The following is a 25,359-nucleotide window of genomic DNA, read 5'->3' as shown; positions in this document are numbered from 1 at the left end:
ATCTTTTTTAATGAGCCTCTTGTCCTGACAGCTGTGTTTAAGATAGGGCATGGAAACTGGGTAATGGAAATCTAGAAAATTGTCCATTCTGGATTGAAACCTTACTGTGTGCCCCACGCTCCAGCTCACACACAAGCCTGCCATCTTCTTTTAAAAATAAAGAGGAAATTGTGAATAGCGAAAGAGATGTAATTTGTGCAAATGAAAAAAAAGATCTTCTGATCAGAATCTTAGAGAAGGATGAGAGGAAGGTATAATTATTGAGCGTCGCCTGAGTATGTCACATGCAGCTTCCTGCCATGTGACCTTGGGCACAGCTCTGAACCTGGGGGTGGTTGGCATTAGTCCTGCCTTCCAAGTGGGGGAAACGGAGGCTCAGAGAGGTGGACGCACATGCCACGCTCACAGCTTGGCAGTGGCAGGCTGGGGTTCAAGCCTTCATCTCCTGAGCCCCTGCCCCAAGCTGCCACTGCTTTTCTAGCCACCAAATATTAATATTAAGAAAATACAGCTCTCCTCTTGCATACTACACACAGGTTTTGAATTTCCAGGTCATCGGGAAAGGGGAAAATTAAAAAGTTGTTCATACTTCCCATGTAGAAGAAGAATAAAGGGGAGTGAGTCTGAAGGTGGTAGGAGCATAATTAATCCTCAACTCCAGGTGGAGAAGCGATGCTTCACTGCAGACTCTGGAGGCTTTGCACGCATGAGGGCAGCCAGGCATCTCCAGCCCCCGAGCGGAATTATGTCCCAGCAGCACCGCTCTGTGCCCGGGACTGGGAGCTCACGTTCTCCCAAGGCGGGAGTGCAGGCCTTGACATTCGTGAGGGGGTGTGGTGGTGAAGGTGGAGATGCGTGTGACAAACAGGAGCGGGGCCCTCCCCACCGCCTCGCGTGTGGGCGTGATGACGGATCAGTGGATCTCTCTCCACCCGCTCTTCTTGGGAACTTTTTCAGCAAAACCACTCTCTTCCTGATTGAGCTGGAAATGCACAGCCCCTCGGTGTTCTCTGAGCTACTTCTCTGCCACTGAGAATTGTGGTTTCATCCCGCCACCCTCCCACCTTCTTGTAGGAGCCTTGGGAAGGGAAGAGTATCATTTTGTTGATGATTATCTAGGGGAGGTAAAAGTGGAATTTACATGGCTATTTTTTTAGGAGACGAAACTGGGGAGAAAATTTAAAACAAAAGAAATCTCTTCGCCTAACACCAGCTCCTACTCTATAGAGAAAAGAAATCTCTTGGCCTCGGGTGAAGGGTCATTTCAATAGCTGGGCCATTACTTTCAACCCAAGCAAAACAAAAAAAGAGAGAGAGGAGAAATCCCAAGAGGAGGCTATGAAGCCTCAGGACAAGCCAGATGCTTCATGCAGCATGTGGACCAGACACCTGAGCAAATGCCTGAGGTGGCCGGATGTTTGTGTGTTGCATAGCACCCACAAAAGAAAGGGTGGCATGAACCCCACCCAGGCTTCCGGCGGAGGCCCAGCCCGGGAGCACCTGACCCCCTGGCAGTGAAGTCATCTCCAGCCTTCTATGGCTGCTCATGCCCTTCAGAAGATTGGGGTTCAACTCCCGTAGCAGCTAACCCCCCCAAACCCCTACCCCAGGTCGAGTGGTACAGAGGCAGGGCTGCCTGGCTTGGGTGCTTTTTAACCTGAGAGAGTCTTTTCTTGCACTGTTGATCCTGCAGCAAACAGGAATGGATGGGCCCCTCCCTGGAGAGCTGGCCATTGGGGCTGGGCAAATGGACACCTTCCTCCCTGCGGAGTCACTGCCCCAGGGCCCCCGAGGCTCTCTGAGAAGCTGCACTGAGTGTCCCCAAGTACCTGAACAGTCCCTGGAGGGCCGGAAGACTCTGAATGTCCCGACCTCCCAGTTTAAAGTATAGAATGATCATCTGACAGCCTAGATTGTACACACTACAGATACAGTTTTCAGGGTTTTATACGGCAGCTCTGAGATAGAGCCGTATGTCCTGAGGGGAACAATTAAAAGACAGATTGTTGAGTGAATAAAAGCAAGGATCAAATTCAAAGATAGCATCTCCCATTTTTGTGAAATTATATGTATTTGTGTATGTGTGTATCTCTATAGACCTATATCTTACATCTGTTTTTTATTAGTACAGCCATTCAAATTATCTGGACAAGACACACGGAACTCCTAAAATGGAAAGAGAGATTTCAAGAGATTTCCCTCCTCCTTTTTTAAAGTGCCTTGTATTTTTATAATATTTGATTTTATTTTTAGCAAGCGTGCCTTGTTTTTTGAAAAAAAACCTTTTTGTCCGGAAATATTTTCAAACTTACAGAAAAGTGCAAGTAAAAAGAACACCTATATACCCTTTACCCGGATTTATCTGGCATTTTACCCCAATGGCTTGATTTTTTTATTGTTTGCAATAGATATTGCAAGTATATTTTTCTGATCTGTTTTTCTGATCTATTTGCATAGGGTATGTTGCATGCATCAGTGTGTGTTTTATTTTCCCTTCCTTACACAAAAGGTAGGCTCCTATATATGCTTTCCTGCACATTATTCACATTTTTCTTTGCAGTCATTCAGTATCAGTTTATGGAGATCTTCCTCGGTTTGTTTGTTTACAACTGTGAGTGTACCACAGTTTATTCAACTGCTCTCCTAAGGCATGCATTACTTTTAATTAATTTATTTATTTTTGCTGTGTTGGGTCTTCGTTTCTGTGCGAGGGCTTTCTCTAGCTGTGGCAAGCCGGGGCCACTCTTCATCGCGGTGTGCGGGCCTCTCACTATCGCGGCCTCTCTTGTTGCGGAGCACAGGCTCCAGACGCGCAGGCTCAGTAGGTGTGGCTCACGGGCCTAGTTGCTCCGCGGCATGTGGGATCCTCCCAGACCAGGGCTCGAACCCGTGTCCCCTGCATTAGCAGGCAGATTCTCAACCACTGCTCCACCAGGGAAGCCCAGGCATGCATTACTTTTGAAAGCAGAAAAACAAAGATAACTAGTGAAATGGAAAATTTAAAACCACTGAAGAGAGCAAGCTGAGGCTCTAATAGAAAGTCTGTCGTTTTTAAAGTGGGTGGAACCATGGGAGAAGCCAGGTGGCTGGTGAGCCCTTGAGCTTCACAAATAGAGCAATAGTGATGGCAAGGGGTCCACACGAAGTAACTCTCTTAGGTCGCGGTCTCTGGAGGCAGAGCCTGAGACTGGGATTGGAGGACATGTGAGGGAACAAGGAAGTAACAACGGGACAGGGCAGGCGACAGAGCTAAGAAGGATATGTGCTCAGCTGGAGTCAGACTTCAGCCTGATCCAGCAGGAGCTCCAGAGCAGGGATCTCACCAGAGGTGGTCCCACCTTGAGTGGTGGTAGTGGGGGACTCCCCCATCCCCCGTATACGGTAATGTACTTTTAGAATGTTGAAGAGTTCAAATTAATGCATATAATGGGTCTTGTTCCTGGTGCTTGGCCTGTAGGAGATCTTCAGCAAATGATAGCTAATACTATTATAGTCATTCTTTCCTTTTTTCCTTTTATTTTTTTCATGACAGCTTTATTGACATACCATACCATTAACATACAATTCACTTATTTAAGATGTCCAGTTCAGTGGTTTTTAGTATATTCACAGAGTTGTGCATCCACCACCAGAGTCAATCTTAAAACATTTTCATGACCCTATAAAGAAAGCCTATCCCATTAGCGGTCACTGCCCCATTTCCTCCCCAACTCCTTCCTCCCTCCCTGCCCTAGAAATCTACTTTCTGCCTCTGTAGATGTGCCGGTTCTGGACATGTCGTGTAAATGGAGTCATACTATATATGGTTTGGGGGCTGGCCTTTTGCACGCTTCTGTTGTTCCGTCGTGGGCTGTGCCCCTCCCCCACCCCCAGCCCTCAAGGGGAGGTCACCACTTGCGTGCGGTGGCTTCGGTTCAGTCATTCAGGTCTCCAGAGAAGGGCAGCTGTGAGCCATTAGCAGCCAACCTGCCCAGCAGCTGGCGGACGGACACACCAGCCTGTGAAGGAGCCTAGTGGGGACGCCATTAGAGTCCCACAGAGTAAATCGTGTGAATGGGCTTCGTTAAGAGTGAAATGAAAGGGATTACCCAGCATAATAGAATAACAGCAGCAGTTACTCAGAAGTTCTGGGTAAACAGAAACGTATGTTGTCCTGGGCAGGGTCCCTTTTTAACCTCTTCAAGGCTCTTCCTCGAAAGATCAAGCAGGGAATGGAATCTCGGTGACCAAACTCTCACACCCTTGGTGGGAATTTTAATTGGTTCATTTTCTGAAGGATCATTTGACAGTTATTTCAAAAGCCTAAACTATGGGAATATGAAAGACTAAATGATTCCCCTAAGATCAGGACTCCTGTTTTACATCTTATTGGAGGTTCCAGCCATTACAAAAAGCAAGAAAAAGCATAAGGTTCAAAAGAAGAAGTAAAGCTGTCCCTATTTGCAGATGATATGATTGTTTACTTAGAAAATCGTAGGAATCTACAAAACAATCTCTAGAACTAAAAAATGAATTTAACAAGGTCCCCAGATATAAACTTAATAGACAAAAATCAGTTGTATTCTTAATACAGTTATGTACAATATATACTAGCAGCAAACAATTGTCAAGTGAAATTGTAAAAATAATTCAATTTACAGTAGCACCAAAAACCATAAAATGCCTAGGAATAACAAAAAATATCTTAAGTTCTCTACCCTAAAAATTATAAAACATTACAGAGAGTAATTAAAGACCTAAGTAAATGAAAAGATAGACCACGTTCATGGATCAGAAGACTTGTTAATATGGCATTTTCCCCAAATTGATCTATAGAGTCAACATAATACCAATCAGAATTCCTGCAGTTTTATTTTGGGTAGAAATCCACAAGCTGATTCTAAAATTTCTATGGAAATGCAAAGTACCTATAATAGAAGAACAGTTTTGAAAAAGAAGAACAAAGTTGAAAGACCTATCCTATCTGATTTCAAGATTAACTATGAACCTACAGTGATCAAGACTGTTAGGCATTTGGTATTAAAAGATAAATGGATCAGTGGAACAGAAAAGAGAGTTCAGAAATAGACCCAAATTTATATTGTTAATCAATTTTCATCAAAAGTGCTGAGGCAGTTCTGGAAACAACTTCCAGTGTCCGTCAACAGTTGAATGGGTAAACAAATTATGGGATATCTGTACAATGGAATAGTTCTCAGCAATGAAAAAATGAACTATTGATACATGGATGAATCTTTCAAAATTAATGCTTCCATGATTCTTGCATGAAATCTTTAAAAAGTATGCTGGATGAAAGACACCAGAACCACCCCCCGCCCCAAAAGGTGCATACTGTGCGATTACATTTATATAAAATCCAAATTAATCTATAGAAACAAAAATCAAGTTGGTGGTTGCCTGGGACAGGGATGGAGGGAGGGAGTGACTCCAGAGGAGCACCAGGAAACTGGCAGTGATGGGTGCATTCATGACCTTGATCTTGGTGATGGTTTCCAGGAGTGTACATATGTTAAAACTGATCCAGTATGCACAGTTTATGGTTCTTCAGTTATACCTTAAGCTGTACCCAAAAGGGGGAGGTGTGTTTTGACCCAGTAGTTCAACCTCCTTGTAAACTTTGGAAACTGATGACCCTGGAGCCAGCCTTTTTTGTCTACTTGTATATGTGGTGTAGTTATCATTTTTGCTCTGCAAAAGTGCCTTGTTGTATTTGTGCCTTGTTGTATGATATTCATAATTAAGAACTCCTGTTAAAGAAATATTCAGTGCTTTAATTAATTAATATAAAAATGGCTTTCATTCATTTGGTGCCTACTGTGTGCCAGGCACAGCAGAGCTGTTTCTCACAATAGCAGCTTTGCAGAGTAGCTGTTATTATCCCCATTTTATAGATGATGAAACTAAGGCCATTCAGTTAAAAAGTACCAATGCTGGAATTGGATTTCCACATCTGCCCCACACTGTTCAATATAGGCTGTAAGTGTAAAATGCACAGTGAATTTTCAAGAGCTTAGTGTGGAAGTAAGGATGTAAAATTAGTAATATTTTATATACTGAATAGATGTTGAAATGATAATATTTTAGGTACATTGGGTTAAATAAAATACATAACTAAAATTAATTTCACCTGTTATTTTTTTACTTTTTTTTAATGGAGTTGCTAGAAAATTCAAACATTACACGTGAGGCTCACATTACATTTCTTTTTGACCAGTGCCGCCTCAGAGCTCTTTCCACATCATGTTGTCTATGTGAGAGACAACTAGGAGGTTAATTCAACAGCGTATATTTATATTTATTGAGTGTAAAATGTATGCTGGTTAAATTTTATAGTTTCCCTTATTGGTACATTTGTTTACTCTGTAAGTCCATTAGCTACTTAATTTCAAGCAAAAATTGTCAGCAAACAATTTTTTCCATATTTCAGGTCTGGATTACTTTTTTAGATGGAAGGATGTGAACACTCTTAGTTTAAGGTAGATACAGAAGTCTCTGACCATCAGGACAGGTGCTCCAATTATAGAATAATTGACCAGTTTTGTGTTCTTTAAAGCAGTGTTCTCTTTTGGGCAGATATGCTGGTGTCTTCTGGTTGGAATGGCATCCATAGTTTTATAAACTAAACTACAAATTACTTTGTCCTTTGTTGTTTACTTTATCTGGGAGAAGCACAGAAGCTTCCAATTTTTGAAGAATCAAGAAATCGTGACTGACTTTTGATCACCCAAATGTAGTTTTTAAGTTGGTATACTTTTCCCCCATTACTGGGCGTGGCCCTCCTTCTAGTTTTGTAAATAAAGTTTTATTGGATCACACACATGTGTTCACACACTTTCTACGGCTGCTTCCATGTCACAAAGGAAGGCAGAGTTGAGTAGTTGCGACAGAGACTGAATAGCCTAAAATATTTACTATCTGGCCCTTTACGGAAAAGGTTGGCAGACCCCGGCTCAATTAGGTTACAGGTGATCCTCAAAAGGAGATCCATGGGGCTTCCCTGGTGGCGCAGTGGTTGAGAGTCCGCCTGCCGATGCAGGGGACACAGGTTCGTGTCCCGGTCCAGGAAGATCCCACATGCCACGGAGCGGCTGGGCCCGTGAGCCATGGCCGCTGAACCTGCGCGTCCGGAGCCTGTGGCCTCCGGGAGAGGCCACAACAGTGAGAGGCCCACATACCGCAAAACAAAACAAAACAAAAAAAACATGTAAAGTAGCTCAGAACAATGTCTGGCAGATGGTGCACACTCCATAAGTAATGCTGCTGCTGCTGCTGCTTGTTATTATTATTACTACTCTAATCATGACCTCCCTTCAAGTCCCAGGTCAGGCACAAGCAAAGAACTGGAAGAAGCTGAGGGTGTGTTTAGGTCGAAGCCACCCTCTCCAGGAAGCCTTCTTACTGGGCCCCAGCATCATCCGTGATCCGTGGCACTTTGGACCTCCAGGGTGGTAGACAGAGCATCTACTTCTGAGTCAGTCTGATCTAGGTAACAAATCCTAGCTGTGTGACCCTGGACAAGTTACTTAACCTCTCTGTGCCTGATCCCATCATCTGTAAAAGGGGATAGTATCTTCCTCGTGGGGGTCCTTATGAGGCTTACCTGAGATGATGCACATGCAAAGTGCTCAGCTCAGAGCAGATATTCTGTAAATAAAACACCGCTAAACCGTGTTATTTTTACTTTCTGCATTTTATTATGAAAGCACTTTACAGTACTACCCAGCTGTAGACTTTAAGCTCTTGATTGCTAGGAATGGTTGATCTGGGTGCCCCGCTAGGCTCCACCAACACCTGGCATCGAGAGGGAGCTCTGCAAATGTTCATTGCCTCGAATTGGCTGAAGAAACAGCATCCTGCCTCAGCCGAAGAACGGGGAGCAGGCCGTTGCCTTTCTCCACAGTCCCTGGCAGCCATGGGCCATGGACACTTAGGCATCTGGAAAGATACCTGCCAGGAAAATGCTGAGCGTGATTATACTGGAATCTATAACTCCCAAATTGGCAACTCAAAATCGTAATTTAATATGAAGAATGTCATACTGAATGAGTCAGGTGGGCCTTAACCCCGATATTGGATCAGCAGCTGACGTTCCAGCCCTGCCTAAGAAACATCTGCTTCCCCTTTGCCTCACAGCCATCCCAGGCCACTGGCCGCCAGCAGGGATCACCGTCTGCAGGCCTGCCTCTTGGCTGCCTGCTGAGGAAATTCCTTACCTGCAGGAGGGATTATTTATGCCTGCTTTCTGTGTGTTCACACCAACCTTTTCCTTTTTAAAATTTTCCTTTTCTTTTTTTCTTTTATGAGTCCCATATTTTTCCTTACCACTGAGACAGAATAAATTGAGTGTGACTAATGATTTGTGACACAAGTTTCACTGCTACAGCTGGCAAGGTAAAGATGCCAAGCATTTTCATAAGTGTATACTCAGGATAAAAGAAAAAACTGCCCAATTAGAATCTGTTCACACTTTCCAAGCCTAAGTAACACTAAAGACATTAAGGACATCAGTTTTTAAGCCCCAAATTGTACCGGGGTGCATCCCGATTTCCTGGTTGATTTGAGGCACATTTCTGATATTAGAATATTAAATTATATGGAGATTGTGTCCCAATCCTCTGATTGATTTGAAATGAATTTGAATCAGGACAGCTTAAAAATTGCTTTTATAGCATCTTTATGACTTGATACCATGGAGGAATAAATATGAAGCTAATGCCATGGAGGGCGTACTCTTGATGCAGGGGCTGTCTCTGCTGCGGATTTTCCTGGTGGTAATTTAAGGAGATGCTTGTCACCTCCTTACAGCAGTTCATAATTTAAAAACAATCTATACGTGATACTCAATTAAGGCACCATAGAGGCATGTCGGCCACAGATGACTGATGAACAGTCTGAATGGAAATTCTGCACAACTCTTGAAAACACCACTAAACACCACTAAAATCAATCCCCCATCAGGAAAACCATGATTTATTAATATATTCTCTACCGCTATCGAGTTGTGAATCAATGCGTCCCCAGGTAGAGGACTTCCCTCGTGGCGCAGTGGTTAAGAATCCGCCTGCCAATGCAGGGGACACGGGTTCGAGCCCTGGTCCGGGAAGATCCCACGTGCCGCGGAGCAACTAAGCCTGTGCGCCACAACTACTGAGCCTGTGCTCTAGAGGCTGTGAACCACAACTACCGAGTCCGCAAGCCACAACTCCTGAGTCCGCGTGTCACAACTACTGAAGCCCGTGTGCCCAGAGCCTGTGCTCCACAACAAGAGAAGCCACCGCAATGAGAAGCCCGCGCACCGCAACGAAGAGTAGCCCCCGCTCGCTGCAACTAGAGAAAACCCACGCGCAGCAGCGAAGACCCAACAGAGCCAAAAATGAAATTAATCAATTATTTTTTAAAAAGCTAGTAGAAAACCAACATAAGTAAAACTTCTTGCAAGTCCTGGTGGCAGGGCCTGAACGTTGCAAGGCCAGCTGGTCATGTCTGCGTCCCACTCCAGCAGGGGAGCCTCGGGGCATGATGAGCACCTGCTGTTTACTGGGCACACGTTGCCAGCATCCGAGCTGTCATCCAAACCTCTCTGCCACCCGTGAGACAGGTATTATTATTGTCTTACAAATGAGGAGGTCGAGGTTCACAAAGGTCAGTAACCTGCCCAAGGTCCCAAAGGGCAGAACCTGAGTCTGCAAGAACCTGAGCTCTTACATCCGAGTACCATGGTTCTGATCCTGGCTGCCCTGATTTCTAACTGAGTAACTTTGCCTTGGTTCCTTAACTTCTCCGTGCCTAGTCTTCTCATCTGTAAAATGGAGATGACTCCTGTGTCCCTAGGACAGAGGTCTATTGGGAGGATTCAGGAGATGGTGGATTAAAAAGTCCTTAGGGGGCTTCCCTGGTGGCGCAGTGGTTGAGAGTCCGCCTGCCGATGCAGGGGACACGGGTTCGTGCCCCAGTCCGGGAGGATCCCACATGCCGCGGAGTGGCTGGACCCGTGAGCCATGGCCGCTGAGCCTGCACGTCCGGAACCCGTGCTCCGCACAGGAGAGGCCACAGCAGTGAGAGGCCTGCAAAAATAAATAAATAAATAATTCTTAGGGTCCTGCTGCTGCTGCCCTCGACCCACTCTGCCTCAGTGTTTGCCCTTCTTTGGGACAGAATCAGGAGACATTTTTGGGGTTCAGAACTCCTGGACTTCCCAGGAGGTGGGAAGTAGAAACTCCCACTACCAAATACCAGGCTCCTGGGTCCGGTTCCAACCCAAGAGGAGGCTCCCTCACTTCCCACCTGAGTCTCATCCCTGTGTTTTGCTTTTCCCTGGGCCAACTGGGAATATCTCAGAGCCTTGAACTCTGCACCAGAACGCAGGAGAGTGGAGAGTCTTTCATACGTCCCTACTTTGAGACAGACTTTAGCCTCCTGCCTGACCATCCCGTTGTGAGTTTATCACATGGTCATTGCCTGATTTCCTGTTCAGGACTCCGAAATGTCAAGTTCCTCACTGTACTGGGCAGGGGGGAGGTGGGGATCTCTTTTACCAGAAGCAAGAAGATTCTGAACACAGCAGCTCTGCTTGCCGACAGCTCTTTCATCTTTATTTCTAGTCCGCTTTAGGCTTCTTTGCTCATCTAAAAATCCTCATCTGGTCACATTTCTGTGACTTGGGACATTATCAGTAAATGATGAGGCCCCGGGGACCTGGGACGGGAAATGGATGGGACACGCTGATGGCAGAGAAGCCCAGCTCTCCACAGTCCACCGAGACCCCTTCTGAAAGGTCTGCCGGTCACTTGCACAGTCCCCGTTAACACTCCTGTCTCTGCGAATGCCAACAAATAACGGCGTGAAATCTAAACATAAATGAGTTTTCACAGCTAATTACGGCTAATGCGAGCAACTTTCAAAATTGCCAAACATTCCTTCCAGAATAGTACATTTTGCAACTATGAATTAGGCCTAAAGAGCCAAATTTCATAAACATAATTTAGCATACAACCAAATAATAATACTAAGTGCTTTCCGACCAGCCGTTAGCAGCTCCCCGAGGTGGGTCTAATCGCACACTCTCCCATTTGGGCGTCTGACGGCACAGGCCGTAAGGCTCGGAAACCCCAGGAAGGCAGTGGAGGAAGCAGTCATTTTCACGGCCCTCCAGCCTGAGTGATCAGGAGCTGTTCACTTCCCCAACTTAACGGCAATACACCCAACCCAGCGGTTCCAGCTGCAGCTTTTAGCCACGCAGCTCCGGCCCTGGTGTGGCAGCACCTCCGTCCCTCCTGTCATCATTCTTTCCCAGTGCACGTCACCTTGATGTTTGTTTGTGATCGCTAAATCAATGCATGATCACTGCAAACATTATAGTAATAAAAACATAGAAAGTGATGCCTGCCCTTGCTAATCCCACCCCACCACCCTGGTGGTGAAATCACCTGTGTGAGTTTAGTGTCTGTTTCTCCCCCATTCAGCTGGGGGTACAAACTCAAGCACACACCCTCTTATACGGGCGTTATCTTTATTTTACAAAAACAGGATCACACAACACTTCTTTTTACATCTTGCTGTTCATACTTAATAATATATTTGGTGCCTTTCAGTGCCGGTACATGTAAATCAACCTCTTTTTTTTTTTTTTAAATACACGCACTATAATTTATCCAGTCTCCCATAAACGAATATTACAAACAGTGCCTCTGTGAGCACTGTTTATTTGTCCCCACAAACACACCTACATCTGTGGGCTCTTCTCTGGGTATCTCTGAAGGATAAATTTATATGAAAATGGTGGTGTTGGGTCAAGGGGAATGCACAGCAAAATGTCAGAACCTAATAGCACCTAATTACCCTCTGAAATGAGTTGTATCTGTTTGCATCCTAATAACAGTCAATGGAAATAGCTGTTTCTCTCCACCCTTGGCTGTTTTAAGTAGGGAAACCTGGGTCATCTTCCTTTCCATCCCTAGCCATGGTCCAGGGCTGGCAGACCCACACCTGCCCGCAGGTGGGTCTCAGTTCTTGCTGCTGGAGAGTGGCTATAGTCTCCAGAGCTCTGTTCAAAGTCTCCCAGAACCCTACTAACAAGAAGGGTTAAACAATTTGATCGTATTTCCTTCATACCTTTTTTGAATCATTGTCAAATGCAGAACAGTTCTCTCACCACGAGGGTCCCTCCTGTAGCCACACCCACTCCCAGCCCCCTTCATCCCTGTCCCTAACTCCTAGCAACTATATCTATAATTTTTGTCACTTTAAGAATGTTATGTAAGTGGAATCATACTGTATGGAACCTTTTGAGTTGGCTTTTTAAAATCAGCATAATCTCCTTGATATCCACTCCAGACGTGGCCTGTGTCAACAGTTGATTCCTTTTTATTGCTGAGTAGTATTCCATTGGTGTGGGTGCCTCTTGACTGTGACCATTTCTTAGACTTTGCTTATTTTTGATGACCTTTACAGTTTTGAGAAGTACTGGTCGGGTATTCTATAGAATGTCTATTGGGATCTGTCTGATGTCTTTTTCATGCCAGAATTATGGGTTTAAGGGAGGAAGACCACACAGGTCAATTAGTGTTTTAATCCCAGTCATATCAAGGTACATACCATCAACCTGACGTATCATCACTGTTGATGTTCGTCAGTTTCTCCACTGTAAAGTTACTTTTTTAAAAAAAAAAAAAACCCTCTTTATACTTTACTCTTTGAAGGAAGTCGCTATGCACAGCCCATACCTAAGGGGTAGGGAGTTATTATACTCCACCTCCTTAAAGGAGGAATTTCCACATAAATTATCTGTTAGTCTTCTGTATGGGATGTTTGTCTCTTTTCCCCACATTTATTCAGTCAGTTATTTGTATTAGTATAGACTCGTGGCTTTTTAAATAAATTTCCTGCCCCAGTCTTACAGACACCCATTTCTCCAAGGATCCATAGTTCCTTTTGTTGGAGAATAGAAGTAGAAACCAAGATGTGGCTGCTACGTGTGCTCCCTGCTAGCATGTGTCCTTGCTCCTAGGCACTTGCACCTGACAGAGCAAGAAATGTGTGTCTCTCTACTAACCTGTGTACATACACATCTATATATATTTCCAGATGTCAGCAGGGTTTACACGTTAAGGTAAACACAAGTTCATACTGATGTCTCCAACTCTAATCCGTTACCACATGGATCATTCTAGCCTCCTCCCCTTCCCATACGGGTTTAAAAAAAAAAAATCTTTTTTTATTGAGCTGTATAATTCACATACCGTACAATTTACTCCAAAATTCAGTGGCTTTAATATATTCACAAGACTGTGCAACCATTGCCGCTGTCTAATTCCAGACCATTTTTACCATTCTGCAAAGAAACCCTGTGCTCGTTAGCAGTCATTCCCACTCCCTCTTTCCCCTTTTCACCCAGCAACCACTAATATACTTTCTTTCGCTGTGGATTTGCCCATTCGGGACATTTCTTATCAATGGAGTCATACAATATGTGGCCTTCTGCATCTGACTTCTTTAACTCGGCATAATGTTTTGAGAAGTGGTAAACTCTTAGTCTTTATATGTCCAAACATGTATCTGTTTTGCCCTTAAACTTGAATGATGGTTTAACTAGGTACAAAATTTGAGGTTCACAAGTACTTGCCTTCAGCATTTTGAAAGTATTACTCCCTGATTCTTTTATGGCTGAGATGCCTGCTACTTGTCTAATTGTCATCCCTTTATAGTACTTTTGCCATGATATCTTTTTTTTTTTTTTTTTTTTGGCTGTGTTGGGTCTTCGTTGCAGTGCGCGGGCTTCTCATTGCTGTGGCTTCTCCTGCTGCGGAGCACGGGTTCTAGGCGCACGGGCCTCAGCAGTTGTGGCACACGTGCTCAGCAGCTGTGGCTCATGGGCTCTGGAACGCAGGCTCAGCAGCTGTGGCTCACAGGCCCAGCTGCTCTGCAGCATGTGGGATCCTCCCGGACCAGGGCTCGAACCCGTGTCCCCTGCATTGGCAGGCAGATTCTTAACCACTGCACCACCAGGGAAGTCCCACCATGATACCTTTTTAAGACTTTTCTTTCTGATGCTACATAATTTTACCACGGCATATGTCAGTATAAATTGATTTTTATTTATCCTATTAGTACTTTTCATTTGAAGACCCATATGTTCCTCCTTTCTGGAAAATTCCAAATAACCCATCCTTTGGGTTCTTTGAACTTCTCATTCTTATTGCTTATGTCTGGGTGTCTGTGTTGTTTTCTGATTCAGCTCCACATTTCTACCTTTTCATTCACTAATTACCTGTCTGATTCGTGTCTAGTCTAGAATTTATCCCATTTATCGAGGGCTTTGTTTTAAAATTTTAATTCATATGTTTTATGTCCTCCATTTCTAAATTTCCATTAGCAACCCTTCTCATTCAATTCATGCCCGTTTCGTTTCACAACATCTTGTTCTTTTTAATGGATATTTGTCCTTTATTGAGTACGTTTGATATCCTAAACATTTATTTTAAGTATTTCTCAGACAGTTTATATCTTTGATTTCCCCTGAAGTGAATTCATATTCCCGATTGAAGAGTTTGAAGACTGTCTTACTTAGCATGAAATTTTCACGGATGGTGGAATTTTTTATTTCAGGTTCAGTTTGGGTAAATGGTATTTGCAGCGGGGGAGGCGGTGGTTTTTCCCTCACTTTTCCTCTTGACTGACTTCTCCCTGTGCAGGGGTTTCGGCCCCCATCGGGGACCAGGCCTCACGATAGTGCTTTAGAGTCCTGGCCCTCCAGTCATCCTGCGAAACCGTGTTTCGGTTTCTTGACTTGAACCTGTGTCTGTCCTTCCTCCCTAGGCCCGTGGGTTGCTATAAGCCTTCACCCCGTGCTGTGCTGGAGACAGCTCCTACCAACACATGAAAACCAATGATTAAGTGTTAGAGAATTGTGTGAGTTGGTTGTTAAACAGCCATTGTTAGAATTTAATTATACAAACTCATCATTAAGTAAATTATATTAAGACGCAAGGGTAATAAATGCTCATACTCAACACTTAACCATTTTCTAATTATCTTGCTCCGTATTATTCTCAGCCCTGCTCTTTGGCTGCGGACAGCTCTCGTATGTGTGTTGGGAACACTCCGTGGTGGTGGGTGTGCTCCTGGGCATCTCTTGACCACTCTGGTTCAGTGACATCACGTTGGTCATTTGAAATCGGCCACCGTGAAAATGTTAACTCCATGGAAATGAGTAAACATTACAAATCAGGTCCTTTTTTTTTTCTGGAGTGCTTGTACCAGGGTGTACTAGCCCACCACCACCCTGGAACAGGGCAGCGGTGGTTTTCTTCAGTCTCCTTCCATAAACGGAGGTATTAACACCACCCCTGTTTCCAGCCGGGAGCCAGCCTTTATTGCCTCATCTCAGAGAAAGTGCTTTCAATCTTGATTATCTTGTAAGAGCTCAACTCCCACTCATTACTCTGCCTTCCTGCTTTTTTTCTGGTCCATAGAGCTATTTATTTTGGTATTGAAGCTATCTCTGTCCTTTGGGTTTTTTTTTTATATTTTATCCTTCATAGGTCTAAGTTTGGAGAGGAGGAGGTACATTAAATGTTGACCATGCTGTGCTATCTTGATTAGAACTCCATAAACGTTATTTTTTTTCAAAAAGATTTTAATATAGCTGTCAATAATCTTGATGCTAGACAACAAATGATTACATATACCATAGTATATGATTTACGCTTTTAAAAATTCTTAGAGGTGTACTTTCCACGTCCTAAGATGAATAAGATACACCAGAAGTCCTTTAGATGCCTGTTGGCTAACCAGCAAGTCCAGTCCTGGGCGGCTGATCTCTGCGACACTAAGCAACCAGTGATAAGTTAAAACAGCTTTTCCTAAGTCAGGACTCCTGGCTAGGGGTAAGGACAGCTTTGCACATACAAAATACCAGAAGGACATTTAAAACAGAGAAGATGTTACCTACTAAATCCCATCTCCGTTTTCACAATGAGAACACTGCAGCTTCCAAAATAAAGCTGTATCCTATGAACAATGAATAACAGTGGGCATTTGAATTGGGTGTCAGTTATAGAGATTTGAAGGAGTGCTTGTAAATAGCTTGTTCTCTCGTGGTGTGGAACGTGTACCTTCTCCTTGCTGCATACACGTCTTCACGTTTTGTTATTTCACTGGCCCTATCTTTGGTTCCTGGACTCAGAGATTCCTGAGAAATATGAAGGAATTAATGAGTAAAAAGTATCTGTTTAAAAGAGAGGGACAAGTCCACCTCCTTAGCCCTTCTCCTATTTCAAACCTTTTTCTCCTTCCATCCAGGTATTCCTTTTTTATTTATTTTTTTAATATCTTTATTGGAGTATAATTGCTTCACAATGATGTGTTAGTTTGTGCTGTATCACAATGTGAATCAACTATACATATACATACGTTCCCATATCTCCTCCCTCTTGCGTTTCCCTCCCACCCTCTCTATCCCACCCCTCTAGGTGGACACAAAGCACCAAGCTGATCTCCCTGTGCTATGCGGCTGCTTCCCACTAGCTATCTGTTTTACATTTGGTAGTGTATATATGTCAGTGCCACTCTCTCACTTCTTCCCAGCTAACCCTTCCCCCTCCCCGTGTCCTCAAGTCCATTCTCTATGTCTGCGTCTTTATTGCTGTTCTGCCCCTAGGTTCTTCAGAACCTTTCTTTTTTTTAGATTCCATATATATTTGTTAGCATACAGTATTTGTTTTTCTCTTTCTGACTTACTTCCCTCTGTATGACAGACTTTAGGTCCATCCGCCTCACTACAAATAACTCAATTTCATTTCTTTTTATGGTTGAGTAATATTCCATTGTATATATGTGCCACATCTTTTATCCATTCATCTGTTGATGGACGCTTAGTTTGCTTCCATGCCCTGACTATTGTAAATAGAGCTGCAATGAACATTGTGGTACATGACTCTTTTTTTTTTTTTTTTTTTTGCGGTACGCGGGCCTCTCACTGCTGTGGCCTCTCCCGTTGCGGAGCACAGGCTCCGGACACGCAGGCTCAGCGGCCATGGCTCACGGGCCCAGCCGCTCCGCGGCATGTGGGATCTTCCCGGACCGGGACACGAACCCCTGTCCCCTGCATCGGCGGGTGGATTCTCAACCACTGCGCCACCAGGGAAGCCCACATGACTCTTTTTGAATTATGGTTTTCTCCAGGTATGTGCCCAGCAGTGAGATTGCTGGATCATATGGTAGTTCTATTTTTAGTCTTTTAAGGAACCTCCATACTGTTCTCCATAGTGGTTGTATCAGTTTACATCCCCACCAACAGTGCAAGAGGGTTCCCTTTTCTCCACACCCTCTCCAGCATTTATTATTTGTAGACTTTTTGATGATGACTGTTCTGACTGGTGTGAGGTGATACCTCATTGTAGTTTTGATTTGCATTTCTCTAATGATTAGTGATGTTGAGCATCCTTCCATGTGTTTGTTGGCAATCTGTATATCTTCTTTGGAGAAATGTCTATTTAGGTCTTCTGCCCATTTTTGGATTGGGTTGTTTGTTGTTTTGATATTGAGCTGCTTGTTTATTTTTGAGATTAATCCTTTGTCAGTTTCTTCGTTTGCAGATATTTTCTCCCATTCTCAGGATTGTCTTTTGGTCTTGTTTATGGTTTCCTTTGCTGTGCAAAAGCTTTGAAGTTTCATTAGGTCCCATTTGTTTATTTTTGTTTTTATTTCCATTTCTCTAGGAGGTGGGTCAAGAAGGATCTTGCTGTGATTTATGTCATAGAGTGTTCTGCCTATGTTTTCCTCTAAGAGTTTTATAGTGTCTGGCCTTACATTTAGGTCTTTAATCCATTTTGAGTTTATTTTTGTGTGTGGTGTTAGGGAGTGTTCTGATTTCATCCTTTTACATGTAGCTGTCCAGTTTTCCCAGCACCACTTATTGAAGAGGCTGTCTTTTCTCCATTGTATATTCTTGCCTCCTTTATCAAAGATAAGGTGACCTTATGTGTGTGGGTTTATCTCTGGGCTTTCTATCCTGTTCCATTGATCTATATTTCTGATAAACATTATTTTTCATGGACATGTACCTTCTACTCTATGGCTGTTATATAGGCCTCAAAATATTTCCTTCATCTCCCCCAAGGTCATTCACCTTTTCTCCCTTCTCTCCTTGTCCCCTAGTACTTTCCTGTATGAGTTACAAGAAACAGGTTAATAATGTATTATATATATATGAATTATCCTTGAAAAGATTGTGGATGTCACATATGCTGCCTTCTTATTTATCATATGCTGAATAATATTATGCATTTACTATAATAATATGTGTTGTTCACAGAAGAAACCACTGGAGCCCCCAAGTTACCTAAATGGAAATCCTTGGCCCCCTAATGTTTTTTCCCTTCCCTGCAGGTATCAAAGCTGTGTTCTCAGGCCACTACCACAGAAATGCCGGGGGCACCTACCAGGACCTCGACATGGTGGTATCATCTGCCATTGGATGCCAGCTGGGCAAAGACACCCACGGGCTCCGGGTCGTGGTGGTCACCGCTGAGAAGATCGTCCATCGATACTACAGTTTAGATGAGCTGAGTGAGAAGGGAATAGAAGACGATCTGATGGATTTGTTGAAGAAAAAATGATTGCCGATTATGATTTATTCACTTTTCACTTCTACTGGTTTTTCATTTTGGAAGAAACAGCAGCTGCACACAACCCCATATTGAAATAAAAAAGTGTACCAGGCAGATTTGTGAATTTATGTCCTTTCGCTTCAATCAGAGAGCTAGGTCCTGTCGTAAATGATATTTAAAATAGAACTGCCCTCCCTATGCAAAAGAGAGGGGAGGAGCCTGGGAATGAAAGAATAAATGATATTATTAGAATCTCTCTGCATGGGTGATTGAATAAGTTCTCCTAATGATGTGTCTCTCAACTCTGCTCTGAATTAGATGGTTTTCTGGCATCATATGGTAAATGTCAACCTATCGATTTCAGTCACACCCTGATATCCAAGTGTGATCTCTGATGATTCTTTGAACAAAAGTCATCTGATTATAGTAAACCATGGTCACAACTCCCAAAATGCTAGGCAAAATGAAGATCATCTCCTTTCCTTCCTAACAAAACAAATAATTGTGTTCCGTTACCAGAGCCAGAAACTCATCTGGCTGAGGAGCTGGGTAGCCGACATTTACTGTTAAAGTCTGGGACGTCTGTTATGGCCGATGATGAAGCGGATACAAGTCAAAGCTCGAGTTTACCTTCATGGCGGCTAGAAAAGTCACCTTTGCACATAAATCGTCCACATTCAAAAACCTCATCCCGGAGACTAGAACCGAAGCCCTAAAAGGCCGCCTCTGCAGTCATGGGCAGCACGTCTGATTCACTCACGTTCGCATTCGCTGCTGCAGTAACTCCCTCCGCAGGTGGATGTTCTCGTGTGATCGGAATCATCCTCCGTTTATGAGACTCTTAGCTCTGTCTACTTTGACAGAAAACATGGGAATTGATGCAGAGTTCTTCAGAAACCAAGCAGAAATTCCTGTGGGGCCAAAACAGTGCTTTCAGCCACGTTATCTAAATTGGCACCAATTTTGATTAGATGTGCTGGTGCAGGATCCCTTGACCAAGGAGCGGGGATGGGTTAAAATCAGCATTGTCTTTGTTTAATCTACCTCGCTGCTGCTTCTCTGCGGCTCCTGACCACTGCGTAATTTTATCCATGCCGCCTTTTCCAGCAGTCATCCTGGTGGACAGGGAGCCTGGGTACTCGCCATCCTGCCAGGAAAACTTCACAGCGTTATGCAGTAGCATTCAGTCATTCTAACAAAACAAAAACACAAAAAACTGGTTGCAAATGAACTGCAAAGTCCATTAAATTAAAAGACTTTCATGTTAAAAAGCTTCAGTCAGTGTAGCAAAACCATGTGAAATTAGATAGAAAGATAACTGGATATATAAATTCATAAGGAACAAAAGACAAGAAGTTAATTTTACTACAGATCGGTGACACACCATAGCTCATTGTTATGTGGCAAGAAATTAAAAATTTTCAAAATTTGAATGCTCCTGTTTTAGAGTTCTGCTGCATTCTTGCTTCGAATTCGTCTTTCTTTGCAACAGATGGGGATAGAAGAGATCAAGAAGGGGAATTCAGTAAGAGGCGTAACGAATAAGCCATGTGTTTGAGGCCTGGGATGTGGTAACTTCAGAATCGGACGTGAGCAATGTGAACCAGGACCATCAGTGTGGATGTGGGTCTCCTGGGGGAAACGGGGAGAGTTTAATCACCACGGACTGGAGCTCTCTTTGTCACGTCACCTGTGCAAAATGCTCTAGACTGTGGCACTTGGGTTTGGGGAAGGATATGGGAATAATTAAAAGTAATTGAAATGAAACTTCTAAATCTCCTTCTCCAAAAACCTAATAAGGAAGATAATTGATTCAAAACACAGCAAGAATATGCTACGAATAGGGAATCCTATGAAATTCTCACCATTTTTAAAGTAACCAAACAGCAGTATTCCCCAATGGTGATAGGTTCAGAAAGCAGTTAGGAAATGATAGTGTATCATTCTGATAATAATTACCAATGCGTTCACTTATGAGTCCTTTTTCTTTAATAAAAAAAAAAAGACATATATTTTTTAAGTGCCTTATACTGGGATAAACAATAAAACACACCATGATCATAAGTGCTATGGTTTCGAATGTTTATTAGGTGCTAAGTACTGTTTTAAGTCCTTTGGCTCAGAGAGGTGGGGCCCCTTGGCCAAGGTCACTCACCTCACCAGAGGGGAGCGAAGGATTGAGATGCAAGCAGCCTAGCTGTTGAGCCTACGCTCCCTGACATTATCCTCTTTCCCGGAAAACGTTTTTCACAGGTGAGAGGTTCGTACCCGCTCTTGGCAACACGGCACCCAGTTAGCTGGAGGCCCTGGGACTTCATCCCAGCGTTTGTAAAGCCTAGGCAAGGCCCAGAAGCCCCTTCTCTGACACCAGGTTCAGGGTAGCAAAAGCCTGTCCAAGGAGCAGGTCGTTCCAGGCAGAGAATTTTCACTGGAGGAGATTGAAAAGCTGAATTGAACCGTAATGGGCCACAGGACACAGCTCTGGCCACAACAGTAAACACTTCATCAGATGAAGCTTCCTTCCTTGTTTACAGTTTTTACCCCAGCAGGTAGGAAGCCAGCATCTCTCTCAGGGCAGAGAGGGCCACCTAATGCTCCCTCCCTCCAATTAATCATTTTAATTGGGGAAAAAACAAGGGGCTGCTGATGGAGGAAGCTTATTTAAAGTGATCTAGAACTGGACTGTCAGGACTCAAGGGTGGGTTTGTGAGTAGCAGGTGGGGAGATGATCATCTAACTGCATTTGGTTTTTGCAATAAGTAAGTTTATCTCAAGTCTTCAGGCATGTTTCCCCTCAAGTTGGAGAACAGGGGAAAAAATGTAGTAAACTTCATGGCACCAACAAACAGAACATTTCATAATATCCTGATTTTTCAGCATTGCTAGTTAGGCAGTCCCTAACAGAGGGTTATGAGGCAAACACTAGTTTTAAGCCTGACTAATGACACTAAGACTGGGAAAAGGATCTAAAAAAGAGTGGACATATGTATATATATAACTGATTCACTTTGCTGTACAGCAGAAACTAACACAACATTGTAAATCAACTATACTCCGATCAAAATTACAGTATGGAGGTTCCTTAAAAAACTAAAAATAGAACTACCATATGACCCAGCAATCCCACTACTGGGCATATACCCTGAGGAAACCATAATTCAAAAAGAGTCATGTACCACAATGTTCATTGAAGCACTATTTACAATAGCCAGGACATGGAAGCAACCTAAATGTCCATCATTGGATGAATGGATAAAGAAGATGTGGCACATATATACAATGGAATATTACTCAGCCATAAAAAGAAACGAAATTGAGTTACTTGTAGTGTGGTGGATGGACCTAGAGTCTGTCATACCGAGTGAAGTAAGTCAGAAAGAGAAAAACAAATACCGTATGCTAACAGTTCTATTAAAAGCATATATATATATGGAATCTAAAAAAAAAAAGGTACTGATGAACGTAGTTGCAGGGCAGGAATAAGGAGGTAGACATAGAAAATGGACTCGAGGACATGGGGTGGGAGGGCGAAGCTGGGGTGAAGTGAGAGTAGCATTGACATATATGCACTACCCAGTGTAAAATAGTTGGCTAGTGGGAAGCAGCAGCATAGCTCAGGGAGATCAGCTCGGTGCTTTGTGATGACCTAGAGGGGTGGGATAGGGAGGGTGGGAGGTAGACACAAGAGGGAGGGGATATGGGGACATGTGTATGCATATGGCTGATAAGCCTTGTGCAACAGAAACTAACACAGTATAGTGAAGCAATTATACTCCAGTAAAGATCTATTAAAAACAAAAAAGGTACATGCACCCCTATGTTCATAGCAGCACTATAAAAAATAAACAAAAAAAAACACTAGGACCATTTACCTTATGTACCTGCAAAAGATACTGAGTTACATATAACTGTAGAATCTATATACACATAATACAGTTTAATATTATAGTCTGTCTTCTAATGTGAAATCTTTTGAGAAAAGGTAGCAAAAACATCATTTGCATTTACTTGAACTCTTAATACTTATTCCCCAAGTAGTGTCTAAAACAGTTTTGTGCAGTCATGAAATTAAGTAACAATATAGTATTGAGCTAAGGGGAAAAAAGATTTAGGAATAAATTGTCAAGGCAAGTTCTATTAAAAGCTCTCTGTAATAGACACCAGGGATTTCTTGTTCAGATAACCTTAGCAGTTTTGGTTGCACATGCAAGAGATAGTACTTGACAGGTAATACTGGTTTTTTTAATAATTTCATAAAATACTGTCTTACACCGTTGGAGAGCTCTTAGGTATATTTATATATAGGCACAATGGAGGATTTTTTTCTTGGAATAATAAATGATTTCTAGCATCTTTCTAGAAAACATTTTACTGACTAAATTATCTTTTGCCTTCAATGGATTTTATTTCCTTTTTTTTATTTTAATGTTAGTGACTATACCCATACACACACAAATATATACAGATTGGTTTTTTTCTTTAGATAACACCTAAAACAACAATGTAAGTAAAAAACCTATGTAAATAAATTGTATTGAATGTGAATATTCACAAGTTACCTTTTATTATTCTGTTCTGATATTTGTCTTTTAAAAAGTAATTTTCTTCATTAATAGGGCTTTGCATCTCACTTACAACAAAGTCCAGACTCCTTCCTACGACTTCCCAGGCCCCTCCCACTCTGCCCCAGCCCCGCCCGTATCTCTCAGCGTCGGCTCTGCCACCCTGCCCTTGCTGACCGTCCCACTGCCCTGTGCACTTCCTGTTTCCTCTGATGGGAATTGGCTTCCTATTATTTTGACCTCAGCTCAGAAGTCCTCAGAGTATCCTTCCTTCCCCACCTGTCTGCGGTTATGTTCCTCAGCCCCAGGCATCACCTCCCCACTCCCTTGTTTACTTTCTTCCTAGCATGTCACTAAGAAATTTGCTTGTTTTTCTTGATCTTTATATCCCCCCCACGCCCACCCCCGAATGCAAGCTTCGGAACAGCAGGGACCTTGTCTGTCTCATCGGCCATTCTTCCCAATGCCTAGAACCCTGCCTGGGACAGAGGAGCTGCTCAATGAATACTTATACCATGAATGTGGAATAAATAAGTAAAGATAGATAGCAATACTAATTATCAACATTAACACAATACAGGGAAGGGAAAGAGGCCACATTCCTAAGCCTTGTGGTAGTTCTTTGGGAATCGTCCTCAAAGTTAGGTATTGTCAACAGGTCAGTAAATAACAGCAGCAGTGTTATCTTTGGTTCTCCACTCACAGTGAAGAAATTGGGGATAAAGAGAGAAGTGTTCTTGACTCTTAGTAATTCTAAGCCCTGCTCGCTGAATGAATGCTGTGCCAGTAACCAAAGCAGGTGAGCCCAGAGAAGGGACTGATTTTAGACTAAAGGTTGTATGGGAATATATGAAGGAGATGGCTGGAAATACAAGTGTGGGACTCAGAAGTGAAAAATACACCTTGGAAGTGATACCCAGAGAGACTATGTGAATGAATGAGATTCCTGAGAAAATTTAGCAGCACTGGAAGAGACCTAAGGACAGAACCTTAAAACAGACCTTTAGGGAACATCTTCGTTTCAGCACGAGAAGAGAAAGATGGAAGCCACGGAAGGAGTGAAGGGGAATCTTTCTGAAAAGTTGAGACTGGTGCACACTGAGTAAACAGAAAAAGGAATGGGCTCCACTCGGAGCTGAGTGCTTTTCCCCTGCAGACCAGCACTGCTGCAGATAACTATAGACTCAAAAAGCCTACTTGGTGATTTGGAGAGTGAACAAAAACCAGGAGCTCAAAACTTCCCCTCTCCCTGTTCCACTTTGTCCTGAGAGCAAACCACAGTTGTAGAGCAACACAACTGGGATGGATAAAGTGTTTCCCCAAAACCCACCATCTCTTTGCCCAGAGAAGCCAGGGAAGAAGCCCAGGTCACTGGAGAGTGAGGAATCCCAGAGAGGTGGGAATGGAAATCCCCTGATTTTCTATGTGAACTTCACACAAATCTCTGGCTTACCTCTAAGTGTACATGAGCAGGATAGAGCAGCAAAAGCTTAAAGAATGGAACTGAGATTTGAACTACTGCTTAAGGCAAGCAACAGAGAACTTACAACTTAAGTAATCAAGTTAACTTCCTGCTAAAGCAAAAACCTCAACATTCAGGGGAATATAACAGAATTCCAATTCTCCACAATATGACGTGCACGATTCCCAGGATACAACCCAAATCACTTGATGTACAAAAAAAACAAAACAAGAAAATTTGATTCACTCACAAAGGAAAAGGCAGTCAACCTCAAGATACCCCAGATGTTGGAATTATCACACTAGGGTAGTAAAGCAGCTGTGATAACAATGCTCAATGAAATAAAGTTAAAAAACATGCCTTAAATGAATGAATATAAAGGATATCTCACATGAGAAATAGAATGTATAAAAATAATCAAATGGATGGGCTTCCTTGGTAGTGCAGTGGTTGAGAGTCCGCCTGCCGATGCAGGGGACGCGGGTTCGTGCCCCGGTCCAGGAAGATCCCACATGCCGCGGAGCGGCTGGGCCCGTGAGCCATGGCCGCTGAGCCTGCGTGTCCAGAGCCTGTGCTCCACAACGGGAGAGGCCACAACAGTGAGAGGCCCGCGTACCGCAAAAAAAAAAAAAACACAAAATAATAATAACAATCAAATGGAAATTTCAGAACTGAAAAAATACAATATCTGAAATTGAAAAATTCCCTGGATGGGTTTAATATCACA

General features: G+C 43.2%; 1 protein-coding gene across 2 annotated transcripts in view; it reads left to right on the top strand.

Annotated features, from left to right (window-relative positions):
* Positions 1-20,628, top strand: part of CPPED1 (calcineurin like phosphoesterase domain containing 1) — a 117,782-nt gene extending 97,154 nt beyond the window's left edge. Inside the window, exon 4 of one of the 2 annotated variants that reach the window (XM_004270167.4) lies at positions 18,388-20,628. In XM_004270167.4, coding sequence (XP_004270215.1) covers positions 18,388-18,617 — 230 coding nt within the window. In that variant the 3' untranslated portion in view covers positions 18,618-20,628. Of the gene's footprint in view, positions 1-7,315; positions 8,155-18,387 lie in introns of those variants that run through there. The other variant, XM_033428783.2, reaches the window with a different exon arrangement.
* The last annotated feature ends 4,731 nt before the right edge of the window (positions 20,629-25,359 follow it).

The sequence above is a fragment of the Orcinus orca genome, chromosome 16 (assembly GCF_937001465.1).
Source record: "Orcinus orca chromosome 16, mOrcOrc1.1, whole genome shotgun sequence".
Lineage (NCBI taxonomy): Eukaryota > Metazoa > Chordata > Mammalia > Artiodactyla > Delphinidae > Orcinus > Orcinus orca.
Note: the sequence above shows the minus strand (reverse complement) of the source record. Positions and strands in the feature narration are given on the sequence as shown.